The sequence below is a fragment of the Stegodyphus dumicola genome, chromosome X2, assembly GCF_044657685.1.
Source record: "Stegodyphus dumicola isolate Sdum_Otavi_A_Nest chromosome X2, ASM4465768v1".
Classification (NCBI taxonomy): Eukaryota; Metazoa; Arthropoda; class Arachnida; order Araneae; family Eresidae; genus Stegodyphus; species Stegodyphus dumicola.
This window is the reverse complement of record NC_140781.1, coordinates 121,728,192-121,744,476: the sequence shown is the minus strand read 5'-3', so window position 1 is coordinate 121,744,476 and position 16,285 is coordinate 121,728,192. Positions and strand designations below refer to the sequence as shown.

The 16,285-nt window shown below is 31.5% G+C and overlaps 1 protein-coding gene across 5 annotated transcripts in view; it reads left to right on the top strand.

Moving 5' to 3' along the window:
- LOC146992904 (uncharacterized) overlaps nt 1–16,285 on the top strand; it is a 151,975-nt gene that overhangs the window by 114,867 nt on the left and 20,823 nt on the right. For all 5 annotated transcript variants that reach the window (XM_085809305.1, XM_085809308.1, XM_085809307.1 and 2 more), the window contains 2 exons: nt 5,825–5,944; nt 8,406–8,503. In XM_085809305.1, coding sequence (XP_085665431.1) covers nt 5,825–5,944; nt 8,406–8,503 — 218 coding nt within the window. The remainder of the gene's footprint in view (nt 1–5,824; nt 5,945–8,405; nt 8,504–16,285) is intronic.

Genomic DNA, 16,285 nt, shown 5'->3' with positions numbered 1-16,285 from the left:
TCAGGCACTTCACCAGCTACTTCCTTCATTTCTTCATCCTTTGATTCTTCAGATACCACTTCTGTCATTTCTGCATTTTCTTTTATGGCTGCAGTTTCTTCTGCAAGCTCCACTTTCATCTGTTAGAGTCACTCTCCCAGCTTTTCTTTGCTGACATTCATCGCTTCTTGTCTGGCTTTCATCTCAGCTGTCATCTCCTGATATCCAGCTATTATCTCATCATATCCGGCTTTTATCTTATCTGTCATCTCTTCATATTCAGCATTTACCTCATCCAGTCCAACTTTCACAGCTGCAAAGAAGTCCGTAAACTTCATTTCCTCCGCCATGGGTTTTCCTGTAGGTGGGTCAGTGACATCCACTGGCAAATCCCACTTCTGACACCAGTTGTGTTTTTGTGAGGGTTCGTGGATTTGGAGTGATTGACGACAACACTTGATGAAGAATCAGGCACAATTTATTCAGCCAGTATTACTCAGGACAGTTCCCAACACAGGTTTACATTCATGAAAACACTGAAAGGATCAGCAACACAGCCTTCAGGCTACAACAGTAAAGACAGCATCACTGCAAAACACTAGAGTACAGCTCCTGACTTGGTTCAGTCATTCTCGGAACTCTACGTATTCTAGAGACTTCCTAAAGGTCTCGAAAGTACATAGGGTTCCGAGAACGACCGAACCAAGTTGGGAGCTGTACTGTGGTTCTTTGCCATGAAGCTGTCTTCACCGTTATAGCCTGAAGGCTACATTGCTGCTCATTTCAGTGTGTTTATAGAAGTTTTTTTATAACTGTAAATGTGATGTTGGAACTGTCCTGAGTAATACTGGGTAAATAAATTAGGTCAGATTTTTCATCAAGTGTTGTCGTCAATTATTGCAAATCCACGAAGCCGTACACAATAGTATTTTTGGTTGAAAATAATAGTTTATTCTAAAACGGCCTGAAAATCAATTTGCATAAGTATACAGATATTTTGAGCAAGCAGTTTTTAATAAAAACACGAAAAAAAATGGTACATCCAATACTTTAGATATTCTTTAGCTAAACTTTCCATGCACTTTGGTATGTGTTTAACTAGTTTGTTTGAGTAAGAATATTCTGTTTTGTTTCATTCCTCCATAAGAATTGTTTTTACTTGAGCTTTCGATGAAATGTAATGCCTATTTATTCTTTTCTCGAACTCACTCCATAAATGTTAAATAGAATTAAAATCCAAAGAAAATGGAGGGGTTTTGATAGCTTCACTTGTATAATAACTGAAAGTAGACATTTAGGGCCATTATCCTTATAAAACTTTATTGTGAAAGTTTTCTTGTAGTTGCTTACAAGCTTTCATGTAGAATATTTGTATATTTATAGTGATACACATTATTGTCTGTAAGAATTATATTTCCAATTTCGGAAACAGCAACACATGCTCAAGCTATTATGCTTACACCTTTTAACAGTAGGCAATAGGTTTCTCAGATTCAATTCTTCATTTGTCTTTCACGTCACAGCAACTCATCCAAATGTATTAAATCTTTACCTGTCTATAAATATATTGTTATTTCAATATGATAAATCTTTGCTTTCCATGGATTTTGCAAATGCCAGACATATTTTTCTTGTTCATAAATTTGGGTGATGCCCCATTGTATTTCAGGTTTATGCTTCAACTTATTCTGATTGGTGATAGAACAGAGAAGAAGCTGCTGATGACATGAAGCAAATGCAAGCATGAGAAGAACAGAGTTTATGCTATTGATATTAAATTAGGAATAGTGAAGTTAATTTCATAGACTTTGTTGCTATTGAAGGTTGCTTGGATAAAGGATTTTGCTTCTTGTTATTATTACTCTTAATATGTAGGTGCATACAATATTAGGATGATATCAGAAATACACTGGTTCTTAAACTATTATATGGTTATCATCCAATTCTAGGACAAATCTGGGCTGATCTGTGAACAGGACATAATCTGAGACAGCCTATTTGAGATGTAAGTGAAACCACTTGAACCTTGCGCCTCTGACTTGGGCAGTTGGTGGAATACAGTTGATACTCATGTGAAGCCTACAGTGTTAGTGGATAGTCTTATCACGTAACACTGCAACCATGAATGTAATGGTTGTGGAGGATGCTTGACACTTCTGTTTGAGTACTATAACTATATATATGTGTGTGTGTGTATATATATACAGTACAAAGTCTGAGATCCAGACTCGCGATTTTGGATTTGGGAATTTTCTGGATATTAGATCAAAAGTTTAAATCTAGTAAGATGGCATGTAGAATTTATAAAAATATGAAATCGTGATTTATGAAATAATGTAGCATTCATGATCTAAAGTGTATCAAAATTTACAAAAGTAAAGATTAATATTTATTTGTTTACTGTATTAAACATTTCTTTCAATGTAAGTAGTTTAATCTCTTTAATTCTGTTAACAGACATAACTTCTTGTTCAGTTACATTAAAGTCCTGTGTGTAGAGAATTCTGACTAACTTGTCAATCAAAAGTTTTCGTTTTCAGTAACCTCTCTGTCACTTTCTTTACTATCAGTAGTGCTATTTTCTGGATCTAGAACCGGACTACAGATTTTGCCATTCATTAATTGATTGATGAATGAGGAGCATTGTGATCACAATGAAAAACTTGTTTTATATCATCTTCATTTATTACCGCTTCTCCGAAAAATCCGTTAATTTGAAAATTTCACCTTTGGTTTGCGATATCCGAGAACCTTTAAAGTTTGTGGCTATCATCATAAAATTTAGCATTTGTTCACTATACATATTTGGCTATGTAATTGTTAGATTGGAGACTAACAACAAGTTGTTGTGCTAAATTTTATCTTGCTTCTATGGTGCTCTGAGTCAATTAAGCCTGAATTATATTAGTTATTTATTATACTTATGTCTATTTCTTGCACATGCTTAAGGCTTATCCGAGTCCTGAAATAAATTCCCGCATATACTTAAGGCTTATTGAGGGCTGGTGCTAGATATTGTACAACCTGATGCAGTCTCTGTGGATCCTAAATTCTGCTCCCAAGCGCCTCCCTTAGTCTTTTTTTTTTTTTTTTTTGTGCAGCCATACGAGCTATGGCACTGGTTCTGGGTTTATGTGAATAACAAATCTATTCTTAATACAGATAGCACTAATTGTAGTCTTTTGGCCTATGAGTATCTTTAACAAAATCTTTTTAGCATATGGAAAGAAATTTTTGTTAAAAGTTTCCTTGTCTCCGAGTCAATTAAGCCTGAATTATATTAGTTATTTATTATACTTATGTCTATTTTTTGCACATGCTTAAGGCTTATCCGAGTCCTGAAATAAATTCCCGCATATACTTAAGGCTTATTGAGGGCTGGTGCTAGATATTTTACAACCTGATGCAGTCTCTGTGGATCCTAAATTCTGCTCCCAAGCGCCTCTCTTAGTCTCTTTTTTTTTTTTTTTTTTTTTTTTTTTGTGCAACCATACGAGCTATGGCACTGGTTCTGGGTTTATGTGAATAACAAATCTATTCTTAATACAGATAGCACTAAATGTAGTCTTTTGGCCTATGAGTATCTTTAACAAAATCTATTTTTAGCATATGGAAAAAAATTTTTGTTAAAAGTTTCCTTGTCAACATTTCTTAGCGCATTTAACTTAAATCTGTAAACATCACCAAGCGTAAGGTCAACATAAAGATTACCATACTCTTTATTATTCAAATGCTAACATAAAAAAATTGTTTAAGCATTGCTGAATGAGTCATTGCTCAAGTTGTCATGTGTTTATAAACATGCGGTGATGAAAGCAAAATATAATAAATAATGATCACCAGGTTGACATCAAAATATTAGAAGGTGTAAAATCCACGATGTATCTATGTAGAGTGTTTTGGTTTGAGATGTATGCCAAGCAGACACTTAGCAACATAGCTACTAAATGATTGTTTCTTCAATAACGATGTATTTTATTTAAGTGCCGAAGTGAAATTAAGAATCCGGGCTCTCCACATGTTTTATTATGCGCTGGGGTTGGATCAAATGCACATGCATAAAGCATGCAAAAAAATAAATAAGTAAAATAAAGTTGGTGGTGGCTTTTAGAGGCCCGGATTTTAGATCATTCCGGATATTAGACATTCAGATTTCGGACTTTGTACTGTATATATTCAGGAGAGGTTGTAACCCTTGTTGATCAGGTGTAGTTAGTTCTTTGACTTCTTTGGAATTGTTTGTTCATTTTAGAAATTAAATTATCAACTCAAAAAAAAAAGTTGTTTGATTATCCTACTTCAATGCATTCAACAACATGCTGCCATTTACTATCTGTGATTCTTCTTTCACTCATAGTAACTTAGATATCATCAAAAATTATTATAAGCACTTAACATCAGTATTTAAAGGAACCTCCTCAAACCCTTCTGAAGGCTGATGAGTCAATGACTGCCTACTTAGCATATGTATGGAGAGTCAGTTGGGATTGTCTGTAGCATACAATATTTGCAGAATGCCATCTGCATCTGCAACAATTTTTTATGCTTTTAAAATTGCTAATTTGCAATTTTAAAAGCATAAAAAAAAGAGTATATAAAAACAGTGTCACAATTTGAAATTTTATCTTACACACACAAAATTTTATTATATTAAAGTAAGTTTGTTTATGTTAAACTTACTTTAATGTAAATGGTTTGACCATGTTATTTCCTTTGCAAAATCAGTAAATTCTACCACTACTTTTAGGGAAATGTGTTGGTTTGGAATTGGCATATAAATGATATTCTCTAAAGAATTATCTACTTCTAATAAAAACACATCATAGTAATATATAAAATGAAAACATCATAGTAATATATAAACTAAATAAGATTAGTCATAAGAAACCTCACCGCATTCTACCTGAACATAACAAATTCTCTGGATCCCAGATACATTTTTTAACTCATTCTTTTGCAATTTAATGTTACCAAAATATTAAAACTTAAAATTATACTTTATAAACAAATATTATCAAAATGTTGTGTGCTTACAGCATCTATTCACATATCAAGCAATTGCTGTGCTTGTCATTGCCAACATAAAATAAGGTGATAAAGGACAGTATCATCTGTTATGTACAAGAGGTGAATAAATATAGATCTGTGCCTACCACAGTGTTCAAAATCTTAGGAATCTTTTGAGAGGTGGATGTTTGTGAATGCCCTGGATAGGAACCCAGTGCTGGTGAAAACTTTTCAGCACCACCAGTTGTAAAACTAGTGGTTTTTACGGCATAAATAAGTATTGGTGCTGAACATCATCTCTCTAATACGATCACCTCAAGAGCTAAATATCTGATACTATGAGGGGCCGTCTTAGAGAGAGTTCATCTTAATATTAAATTTTCAATAATATAATTTGTAAATCTTAAATTTCACAATATAGCCGAATACTGCCTTGATTAGTTAAAATAGAGCTGTACAACCTAAAATCAACTTAAGCATATTTAAAGTAGAAGAGCATTTCTCTTCTATTTCTAATTATGCTTTCTGTGTGAATAAAAAATATCAAATAATAAAGCCAAAAAAATTATACATTTATTTATTTTGGCTTAATTTTGCAACTCGGTCAGATACCATGTTTTTCGGATATGTCTTCTATATGGTTAATGCCATTTCTTTTGTATAATTATTTATCTGTATATTACTATATATTTTATATTTGTATATTTCGTCAGTTATTAATAACAAATAAATAATTACATAATATATATTCTTTTAATATATATTCTTATAACCTTTTTCGTTGTTTTTCTTTTTATGAATTGCTTGCAAGTCTTTAAATGTTATTTAATTTTGATAGTTGGGACCTATGATTCCTAGAGGGCCCGGTAAACCAAAACCGGATGACCAAAACGTTTCAGGTGTTGAAGAAATCTTTAAATCTGAGATGACTGAATTTTTGGAAAGCAAAATTTTGGAGGTACACAGATATTGTAATAATTTTTTCATATTCAAAGATGAAAATGCCTGCTTTAAATATTGTCTTTATTCTTACTTTCAATAAATTTGACTGAAATATGCATTGCATGTTCTGTATCTTTGAGTAAAGTAGTTTTAGGAGGGGGATGAAGATTATATTGGTTTCATTAATAAGCAAATTTCATTTACAATTGCATAAGTAACTCACAAATTAAATTAAGAATATTGTGTTGCAAGTTAGGAATAATTCTGTTTAATATAATTTGTATTAATATGTTTCATTTAATAGCAAAATATTTTTAATGTGTTTAGTTAAATTTATTTACATTTAATTGCAGTAGATCTTCATCTGCATTCCGGATTTCTGGAACTCTTTACTATCTAGATCACTTCATTTTATATAAGTAAATAATTAAGCTTGCTATTGAATTATTTACTTCTTTAATTGTTAATTGATTTAAATAATATTTTTAAAAGAAAGATAGAAGCACTCACCTATTTGCTGTATATGCTTTTGAAATCTACTGTTAAGGTAGCCAGCACCATTTTTCTTACATATGTAAAGACTTTTCTTGTTAATTTTGACTATTTTATTGGGTTCTCCTATTTAGTGTTTAGCATGTTTTACCAACTGTTTTGAACTGACTTCCTTTGTAAATTCCAATCAGCTATGGATAATATATAATTTAAAAAGAATTTTTTAACCATAAGCAGTTTTCTGTCAAAGGTGCTGCTCTTTTTTAGGCATTATTTACTTATATTATGTAACTTCATTGCAAAGTTTTATTTCATGATTTTTTTTTTGCACAAAGCTTAGTGCGTGGTAAAATTTTCTTTTCTGAAAATAATAGACCATCATCTGCAAATTCAAAATAGCATATTTATGAATGAAATGTAAATCTTAAAAAAATAGATGGCATTACTCTGTAATTGATTATTAAATAAATTTTAAATTAAACTGAACTACAAATTTATTTTATTGTTTTACTGTAGAGCTATCCAACCCCCTTGATCATGAGATACAGTTTAATTATACTTTTAAGGATCCTAAGTTATCCATTAATTGCTTTTTTAAATTATTATTTTATATACTTTCCACATACTAGTTGCACAATATTGCCTGTTGAAAATAACTGGGCCGCTTTGCTCACATTGAAACAGAAAAAAAAAACTATTAAGCAAATAGAAAAATTGTTTAATTTTTTTTTTTAATATTTTGGGGAAAAAAGTATTTTTGTGCAAAGCATTTTCAAAGTGTAAATACAATAAATGACAAAATGAAAGTATATGCTTGACATATAGGAAAATAGCAATCAATTACATGGAACTTTTTTAGAACTTCCATTCAGTTTGCGATTTGGAGATTACTGGATATTAAAAATTAAATTTTTGTATTTGTTTAATAGGAAATGTATTATGATTCTTATTAATAAAGTTAATGTAATACAAATGTGATTTTCACCCTTAATTTGCATAATTTGGGAAATCGAATTGGAGTATTTCCACATAATTTAAGTGAAGAATCATTTGAATAATAGATCTCTTGTGTCTACCTTATGGAAAAAATAAAAAGGAAAATGAAGAACTTTAAATTAAATCACATATGAAACATGCATTAAAGAAAAATATTGAATTTATTAAGACACAAATGAAATTTAGTAAATGAAGTACATCTCTTGAGTCATCAGTTTCATTTTCTCAGTATAATTTGGCAAAAATATTTGAGTAATGATTTAATTTTCCCAGAACCTTTTTAAATCAAAAATTTAAAGTATAGATAGAGCAGGACTTTTAAAAGTTGACACTAGTTAGCTAAACACTTAACATGGAACATATCCAGAAAATTTATACTGTGGCACTCCAGGTGACCATGAGTTAGCATTAATGGTTACAGTTTGCTAAAATTGCTCCAGTTTTGTTCTTTTTAATGAATGTTCCTAAACTAATCTTTCCAAGGTTTAATTTAAATCATTTTAATTTTTGGTGGGTTGGGAGGTAGAATTCAAAAGATCTGAAAGCCTGAAAATCGTGATTCAAGAATTAAATTGAATTCATATCTCTTTTTAATTTGAGGTATTTATATTTTTAATTTTTACCTTCTTTTCCTAGTGATTGTATCAAATTTCAAATATAGTTTGACTGTCTCATCCGCGACCATGAGCGCACTTACGCATGCGCCATGCTCAAAATAGAGTGGAAGGATGGGGACTTTCATTACCTCCAGCATTCTCTTTTCCGAGAAGAGAATACTTTCACGTGATATTTTACGTCGCAGCAATAATGTCCGTTTTGGACGAGTCTAAGAGTTCTGGCAGAATGCCAGCCAGGGTTGCATTTGAGACGGTCGAACTATATCTGACACTGCGTAACATACATAGCTAATGTGAAAAATAGTCAGAAGTAATTTGTATTATTGTAAAGAACATAAATCTGTAATTTTTTTGTGTATTATTTTTTAATAGTCTGTCAGTGAGCTTTCCAAAGAGATTGAAGAGATTTCAGAAACATTACCTGTAAAAATTGACTCAGCTTCACATATAGATTATACAGGAGTAGTCGAGTAAGTATGACAAGCACATGTGAGTAGATTTTGTACGCAATAGATACCTGTCTGTGTTTCATACAATATGTATGTTAACTGTATTGTTAATTATTTTTATGCAGGTTTGTATGAAATTGAAAAAGTAATTGAAAATAGCTTATTTTCTAATTCTTTGAACACTGCCTATATGGGGCTAAAAAGCTAAAGTTATAGAACATCCAGGTGAAGTAATTCATCCTAGGTTTGTTTACTCGCTTCAGAACAAAGTGATGGTTTTTTATGGCTTTCAGAGAATATTAATTAGATGTATCTTTCACAAAGCCATCTCTGCCATGAAAAAGTAGCTTTCAAGTGACTTTCCATAAATAGTTAGCCAACCGTTTTTTAAACTTGAAGAAAAATCTCTTTCATAACCATGCTTAAGCTGCATACTCACGTTTGCACTTTCTAAAATTTAATTTTTGAATTGTAAAAAAAAAATTGAAACTGCACACAAAAATGCTAAATGTTGTTTCCATTTTGATTTCTGAACCAGCAGGCAAAAATGCATTAGTATTTTTTTTTCCCGGGGGGGGGGGGGGTAATGAATATTGTGTAAGCCAGGTGTGGCAATACTGTGACTCTTTTGTGTGTAAAATGTAGCTTTTGTTTTTGCAAATTTGTGAAAATAGCTCAGATTTGAAATAAAAAATCGTGCTGCAGTGTACTTTTAAGAAATGAATAATTAAATTTTAAAACTACTCTCTGCATATAATAATTTTAAAATGGTATTCCTAATAATACAGAAAGCACAGCTCTTGTTTCAACAGATTTGAGGTATAGGTCAGATCTGAAATAAAAATTTTGTTGCAGTGCACTTTTGAAGGAATTAGTAATTAACTTTGTTAAATTATTTTATGTATATAGTAATTTTAAAGCTGTATAAATTGTTCATAATGTAGTAATGTACCAATAAACAAATGTTAGTAATACACATGAAAGTAGCAAACTGCATTTTCTTTTTTGCTATTGCAGCAGTGCTAATTTTGGAACAGGTAGTGACTACTATAATGGCAGAGAAACATGCATTCACAAATGCTGCAATAGTAGAATACTGCAGCCAAATGAAACTAGAATGTATAGACTTCTTGCTGCATAAAACAAAACATATCGATGATCCTGTTCATATCTAATGGATTGATTTTATGATTTAGGTTTTGGAGTGATATTCATATACTGTTGCTTTCATTAACAACATATGAAAACTAAACTGTAATTTTTATGTCTTGAATTAAAATTTCTCTGTACCACAAGACATCTCAACTTATGTTTACTCTTTTCAAAGAAGAACCTTTTTCTCAAATTACTTATTCTTCATTCAAATGTAAAGCATTGTGAGTTATTCTAAAGGATTAGAATTAGTTGACAGTTAAAGTAAGAAAAAAAGTTAAATTTGAACTAAAATGTGTGATTTTCTGTCTGAAAGACGAATATTCAATGCATCATGAATGAGTTTAAAATTTATATATTATAGGAGCATACTCAAAGTGCAAGAAAAACAAAATTTATATATATATGTTAGATAAAAGTTATTAATGCATTAATTGTTAACTTGATTACCAGTGGCTGAGTAGTAAAATCACTAATTGATAATTCAGCTAGATTTTAATCCCAGTGGATGGGTGGGCTAAATGGGAATTTTAATGATTTACCCTTTGGCTCATATAAATATGTGTTAGTTTCATTTAAAAAGTCCTCCATGTAGGTATTTCTTTCTTTAAGCAGGTAGCTCTCTCATGTGCTTTATCATAATACAGCTGTTTGTTACAGCAATAAAGAACATTAAACCATCTTTTTTTAATGTCCTTGTAATAAGACTACTATCACGGAGTACCCCCAACTCTTCATAACTTATAACCTCCTTACCCATCTCCAGTATTCCTGCAATATATCGTACTATTTTTTTGTTTTAATATTATAATAAAAAAGTCAAAAAATGCAATTAAACAAGGAGTGATTATTGCTTAATTCATTTCTAATAATATGATAACACATGTTTTTAAACCACAATACAATGTACTTGACATACTGTAATTATTTTGAATTGATAAAATCTAGGCCTGTACTCCAAACTGTGAGCATTCATGAAATAGTATTGTACCACAATAAAATTCTAAGCCTGTAGTAGTTTAAAGTTAATTTATAACTTCGTTCAAACCAAAGTTAAGACAAAAGATTCTGTTGGTAAGAAAAATCTAATACCCCTTACATTTAAATGCAAAACAAATAATACAGCACTATATTGTTTACCTAAAAATTAATTTTAAAAATCATTAACCTTAGTAACATAGTTTTGAACTGTTATCTAAACTTCATTAATTGTTGTGGTGATATTTGAACCTGTGTCAGTAAGCTTAGCTTTTTAAGACCAAACGTAGAGACAAATCAGGAATAGTGTGCAGTTTTTACAGTGATTTCAATATGTATCTAAGATGAGGATTCTCTTTTCACAAGCTCCCTATTTTTAAATGGCAACAAACATTTTAATGACTTATCACTTATCCCTTCATGGCTCCAATTGGGATATTTAGTTTTTAACTGTTGCAACAGTAACTTATATTTCAATTTGGTAAAACCTCAATTTACACAGAGAAGATTGAAGCTGTCTTCGTTTTCCTGTGAATTAAAATCCATGTGTTAAAGTCATTACAATACAGTCCTTTTCTTCTGTGAAAAACCTTTGTTTTGAAATTTTTACCTACTTTTCTTTTATCAGAATAATACTTCATATTGGCTGTCAACTGGTAGACCTACCAATTTCTTGGAAGAATGTTGTGGAGACACCAAATCAGAACTTTTACCCATTGTAGTTTTTAGTTCTGCGTGAAGATCTACCTTTTAAGCACGTACCTATTTTTATATAAACAGCACTTTACATTTAACAACTGTAAAAAAAATTAAGTTACATTAAAAGTTGTTTGAAAATCATAATTATAAAGATAGACATATCTGGCCTGATGATTCATTCAGTATTGGGATATGCAGTGAAAGAGCAAGGATTACATATTGTTACGAAATGCCCAAGCTTTCCTGCAAAGGGTGATTAGGGTTGCCTGGTTTGGCACGAAATCACCCATTTGGCAACAAAATTGGCTATATTCTGTAGACGAAGTGAGATTCTGGAATACATTCTTAGCGGTTTGCCTCGGGAATGTTCTTGAAGGTATTTTAAATCTATATATACTTTGCTTGTACACAGTATAGAATCTTGAATTCTGTAGTGTAGTAGTTACTTGAGTTCAGAGATAAGCTTGAGAGCGATCGACCGAGTGGGGAGCTGTACCTAGTGCTTTGCTGTGAAGCTGTCTTCATCCTTATGGCTTGAAGGCTGTGTTGCTGATTATTTCAGCATGTTTATCGTAGTTTTTTGACGACTGTAAATGTGTCTTTGGAACAACTCTCCTTTGTAATACTGGTGAATAAATTGTGTTTTTGATTTATCATCAGTGATTGTCAATTACTCCAAATCCACGAACTTGTAGAATGCAACAATATGGTACGTAAAGAAATGAGCAATATGATTGGTGCGGGTGAGGATAGTTATAACTAATTATATTGCTTTTGTATACATTTTGGTCAATAAGAATTGTATCAGGGATTATTGTACATACCTTCTCTTTTATATAATGAAAAACTTGAATATTTTGCTTTTTAATTAGCATATATCACAACACTCGTTTATATCTGCATTTACTGATAATTTTTTCATGTACTTCTAATTAAGTTTCATGCACCCTAAAGGAAGCACATGCTGCAAATTTGGAATTATTGCAATAATCTTTATTTTTCTGTATGTTGTGATCTAAATACCCTTATCTAAAAATTTTTCTATGTGTTTTATCAAAATATCTGTATTTCAAAATATTTTCTATCTAGTGTAATTTATATTTTCTTATGTTTTAACCCCTGTTATAATGTATATACAATGAGTATGGCTTTATAAAATCAAAACACAAGGAAGGAATTCAAGTGAATGCAGTATCATTATAAAATAACTGCTTCATAAAATCAATGCTACCGCTTATAAAAATCACAGCACTTTTAAAATTGTACAGTCAAAACCCAAGTTTATGTTCCAAGTTTAGTGATTTTATCCAAAGTCCATTCACCTTTATATGTGAAAGTGGGAATGCTAGAATTTTCTTATCTGGAATTGCCAAAACCTCCAAGTGTGTGTTTCAAGGTCACTGATTTCATTCGTGGTTGATTCAGTTTTATATATGAAGCTGCAAGAGCTAGAATTTTGTTATTTGGACCAATCATGGGTGGGGAGTGAGTTACAAGAGATTTGTCAGAACTGGCTCAAACCAGTTGGAGAAAAGGGAAAACAAACAAACAAACAAAAAAGACATGAGGGAGAATCTATAAAAAAAATTGTCTTTTTTTTATCACACAGTTCATTCAGCTTACCCATCCACATTGTGCTTTTGTTCTTTGGACATTCCTCAAAACGTCCAGATGCAAGGACTTAACCTTAACCTTTTCGCGACCTTTGTTTAAGACGCTCATGCAGGATGGAAGGGAATCGAAGGCAGTCACCGTACGGGACAGAGGTTTTGCATCGCTAAGCCTAATTTTATTTAAAAAAATCAGAAAAAAAAACTTTCGCTTCTAGCATCGCAATTTTTGGTATCGCTTTAGATTATTACTTGAGCTCTTACATATATTAAAATTAGCACTTAATAACTTTTTTTTATTCTTTATTTTACTTGAAAATATGCTAAAAATTTATTTATCTTGTAAAATAATTTTCGGAAGTGCTATTCAAATTATTCAAAAGTTTTAATATATAAAATCCATCAATAAAGTTTAAAATTAATAAAACAACACAATAAAGACTATTTACAGTAAGAAGTAACAAAATTTAAAATGAAGACTGAGTGTGGTAAATCTCGAAGCACGGAGAAGTATCACTTTCTAACTCTCAGAAAAAGTATCACTTTATAAATCTTTAGAAAATGAATCATCATTCTCATCTGCGTTAATAAATGGTTCATTGACCACACGAGGGTATTCTTCTTCTGATAAATAGCACCTTCCCGCCATAATAGCCTGGAAGTGAGGCTTTCCGAAATAAAAAGAGAAGAAACGAAAATATATCTGAAGGCAATGCAAAACGTAACAGTACTCCACATACTAATCCTAAAAGACCATACATAGTAAAGGAAAAAACAGAATAAAAAAAGGAATTGGATATAAATCAGACACGCGAATGTTTTCATTAGCACACAGCAATTTAAAAAGCTCACCTCTGTTTACGCTTTCCCCTCACCCCCTCACCCTCACAACAGCTGATGAGTAAAATACCAAAGTCAAGCAGAATATATCAAATCAAGGTCAGGAACCTAAACCTGTGTTCATTTCAAAAGTAATGGACATAGGATGCCATCTAGTGGCCTTCAGAAAAATGCTCCAACTTAAAATGCGTATATGCATCACCCGTCCTCTGAATGCAATCTCTAGCGATTCGTGGATGGGACGCCCGGCTGTAAGAGACGTTCTTAGGGAATGCGTATATGGGACGCCCATCCTGAAAGGGTTAAAAGATAAAGAAATGTTGAAGCAATATGATTCTTTACCAAAATGATGAGGTTTCTGTACAACTCTGAATTCACAATCTGCATGCATTATGTACGTTGTTGAAAAGAAGGGAGGCAATTTCAGCTGAACTTATTGCAAGTGCAAATGTCTTGCAGAAGCGAAGTGGAAAGTGTACCGATGTAGAAACTGCGCTCTTGGAGTTGTTTTTAAATGCCAGGAACATAAAACCATGCCGCCGCAAGAAATCCTGTATCAAAAGGCAGCAAAATTTACCAGAATCCTAGGAGAGGAGTTTGTCCCTACCGTTAGGTGAGTGATAAAATGGGAAGAAAAATATATCATTTTCACGAAATTCCGTGGAGAGAAACAAGATGTGGACTCTAAAGAAGCCAATAATTGGATAGAAAAGAATTTAGCCAGACAAATGCAAGAATACAAACCTTGTCAAATTTTAAAAACTGATGAGACTGATCTTCATTATTGAGCCGTACCTCAGCACACATTAATGTTTAAAAATAAGTCCTCAGCTGGCTGTAAAAAAAAAAAAAAAAAAAATAGACAATGTGTTACTGTGTTATTAATGTGTAATATAAAAGGAACATTTAAAAATATTTCATTTTCTAAAGGGCATAAAACATTTGCCTGTGACTGATTACAGGAATAAAAATGTTCGATGACAAGCAATAGTTTTAGTGATTTTCTTGCGAAGTAGTATAAAGACCTTCAGCAAGAAAAAGTGGCACTCTTGTTAGATAACTGTGCTGCTCATCCAACTAATCTCTCATTGAAGAATATAAAATTATTTCCCCTTCCTTCTAATACAATTTGCATTCTTCAAACGTTAGATCAGGGCGTTACAAAAGCATTCAAGGGACATTACAGGAAGGAAATGGTTCAAAATATTCTTAATGAAATTGATGTGACAGGTGCAGTTTGTTCTTCACATGAAATTGTCAAGTATTCCTCTCTTAGATGCCATAAATGTTATTTTAAATATGTGGGATGAATTAACATTGCAAGTTATTTTAAATTGTTTTAAAAAGCTGTCTTCTATCCAAAGCAAATTTCTTTAAACTCTCAAGATGTGATAGAAGATAAGGGTGACAGTAAAGAAATGCATAATGAAACCTTCCTTGATTATTTGGGAATTGATGAGAGTGATGCAGAGATCTTGGATGATATCAGAGAAAACAAAGGAATTAATAAAGGTGAAAATCTCGATCTTGTACCAACAGCAGCGCAGTCTCGACAAGCATTAAAAATTTTGGAAAGAACGCTTGAACTTAAAAGTGGAGATACAGACATTTACAAGCAATGTTGTGTCTTGGAGACCACAGTTGAAAAGGTACTAACAAGAAATATGCAACAAACTCGAATGGATAAATTTTTAAATAATGTTTGATATGCTTACATATCGTATTGATCTGTGTAACGTGTTGAAATAATTACAGTTTTTCTGAATTAAGATGGCCCTTTTGTCATTGACCGGGGAAAAAAGTGAAAGTTTTATATAAAAAAAAAGTATATGTAACTTACATATTACACAGCATATCAAAAAAGAGCATTAATTTAAACAGCAGGGCCACATGCAAGGAAAGAGAGGTTCAGGTATATGTGCATTTCATTCATAAAGATTCATTGAAAAATTTTATAAAATAGGTATTTTTTAAATCTCCCCCAAAATAATATCCAATCTAGTATCCGTAACAAAAATGATATCCTGCATGGGGCCCAGCACCAAATTTTAAACTTAGCCGCCTCATACAGTCAAATAAGATAAGAATGGACATTATCATATTAAACAGTACCAACTGTGTAGTATTTATTTAATTCAAACCTTTCTTTTGGTTCAAAAGCTCCAAAGCCAATAATTCATAACAAGAAAACTTTCCATATACCATCTCCAAGGAACAGAAATTCGATTTAAAACTATGAATGAAAAAAAAAAAAAACTTTTTATTCAGTATTTTAAACTAGTATTTTTCTAGACCTCTTTTGCTTTAAAAACTTAAAAATCTCTGTTAAAAAAAATCTTTAATCTAAAAAAAAAAAAAATAATAATAATAATCAAAAGTAAAAATTTTAAGCATTGAAAAAGTAGTTATTGTCATTGATCACAGATTAATCAACTTATCAAAGGGATAAACCAATCTACTGTCAATTAACAACTAAATTAAGAAGGAGTGTTTCATCTTACTTCCAAGTAAGCGTCAAATTTTT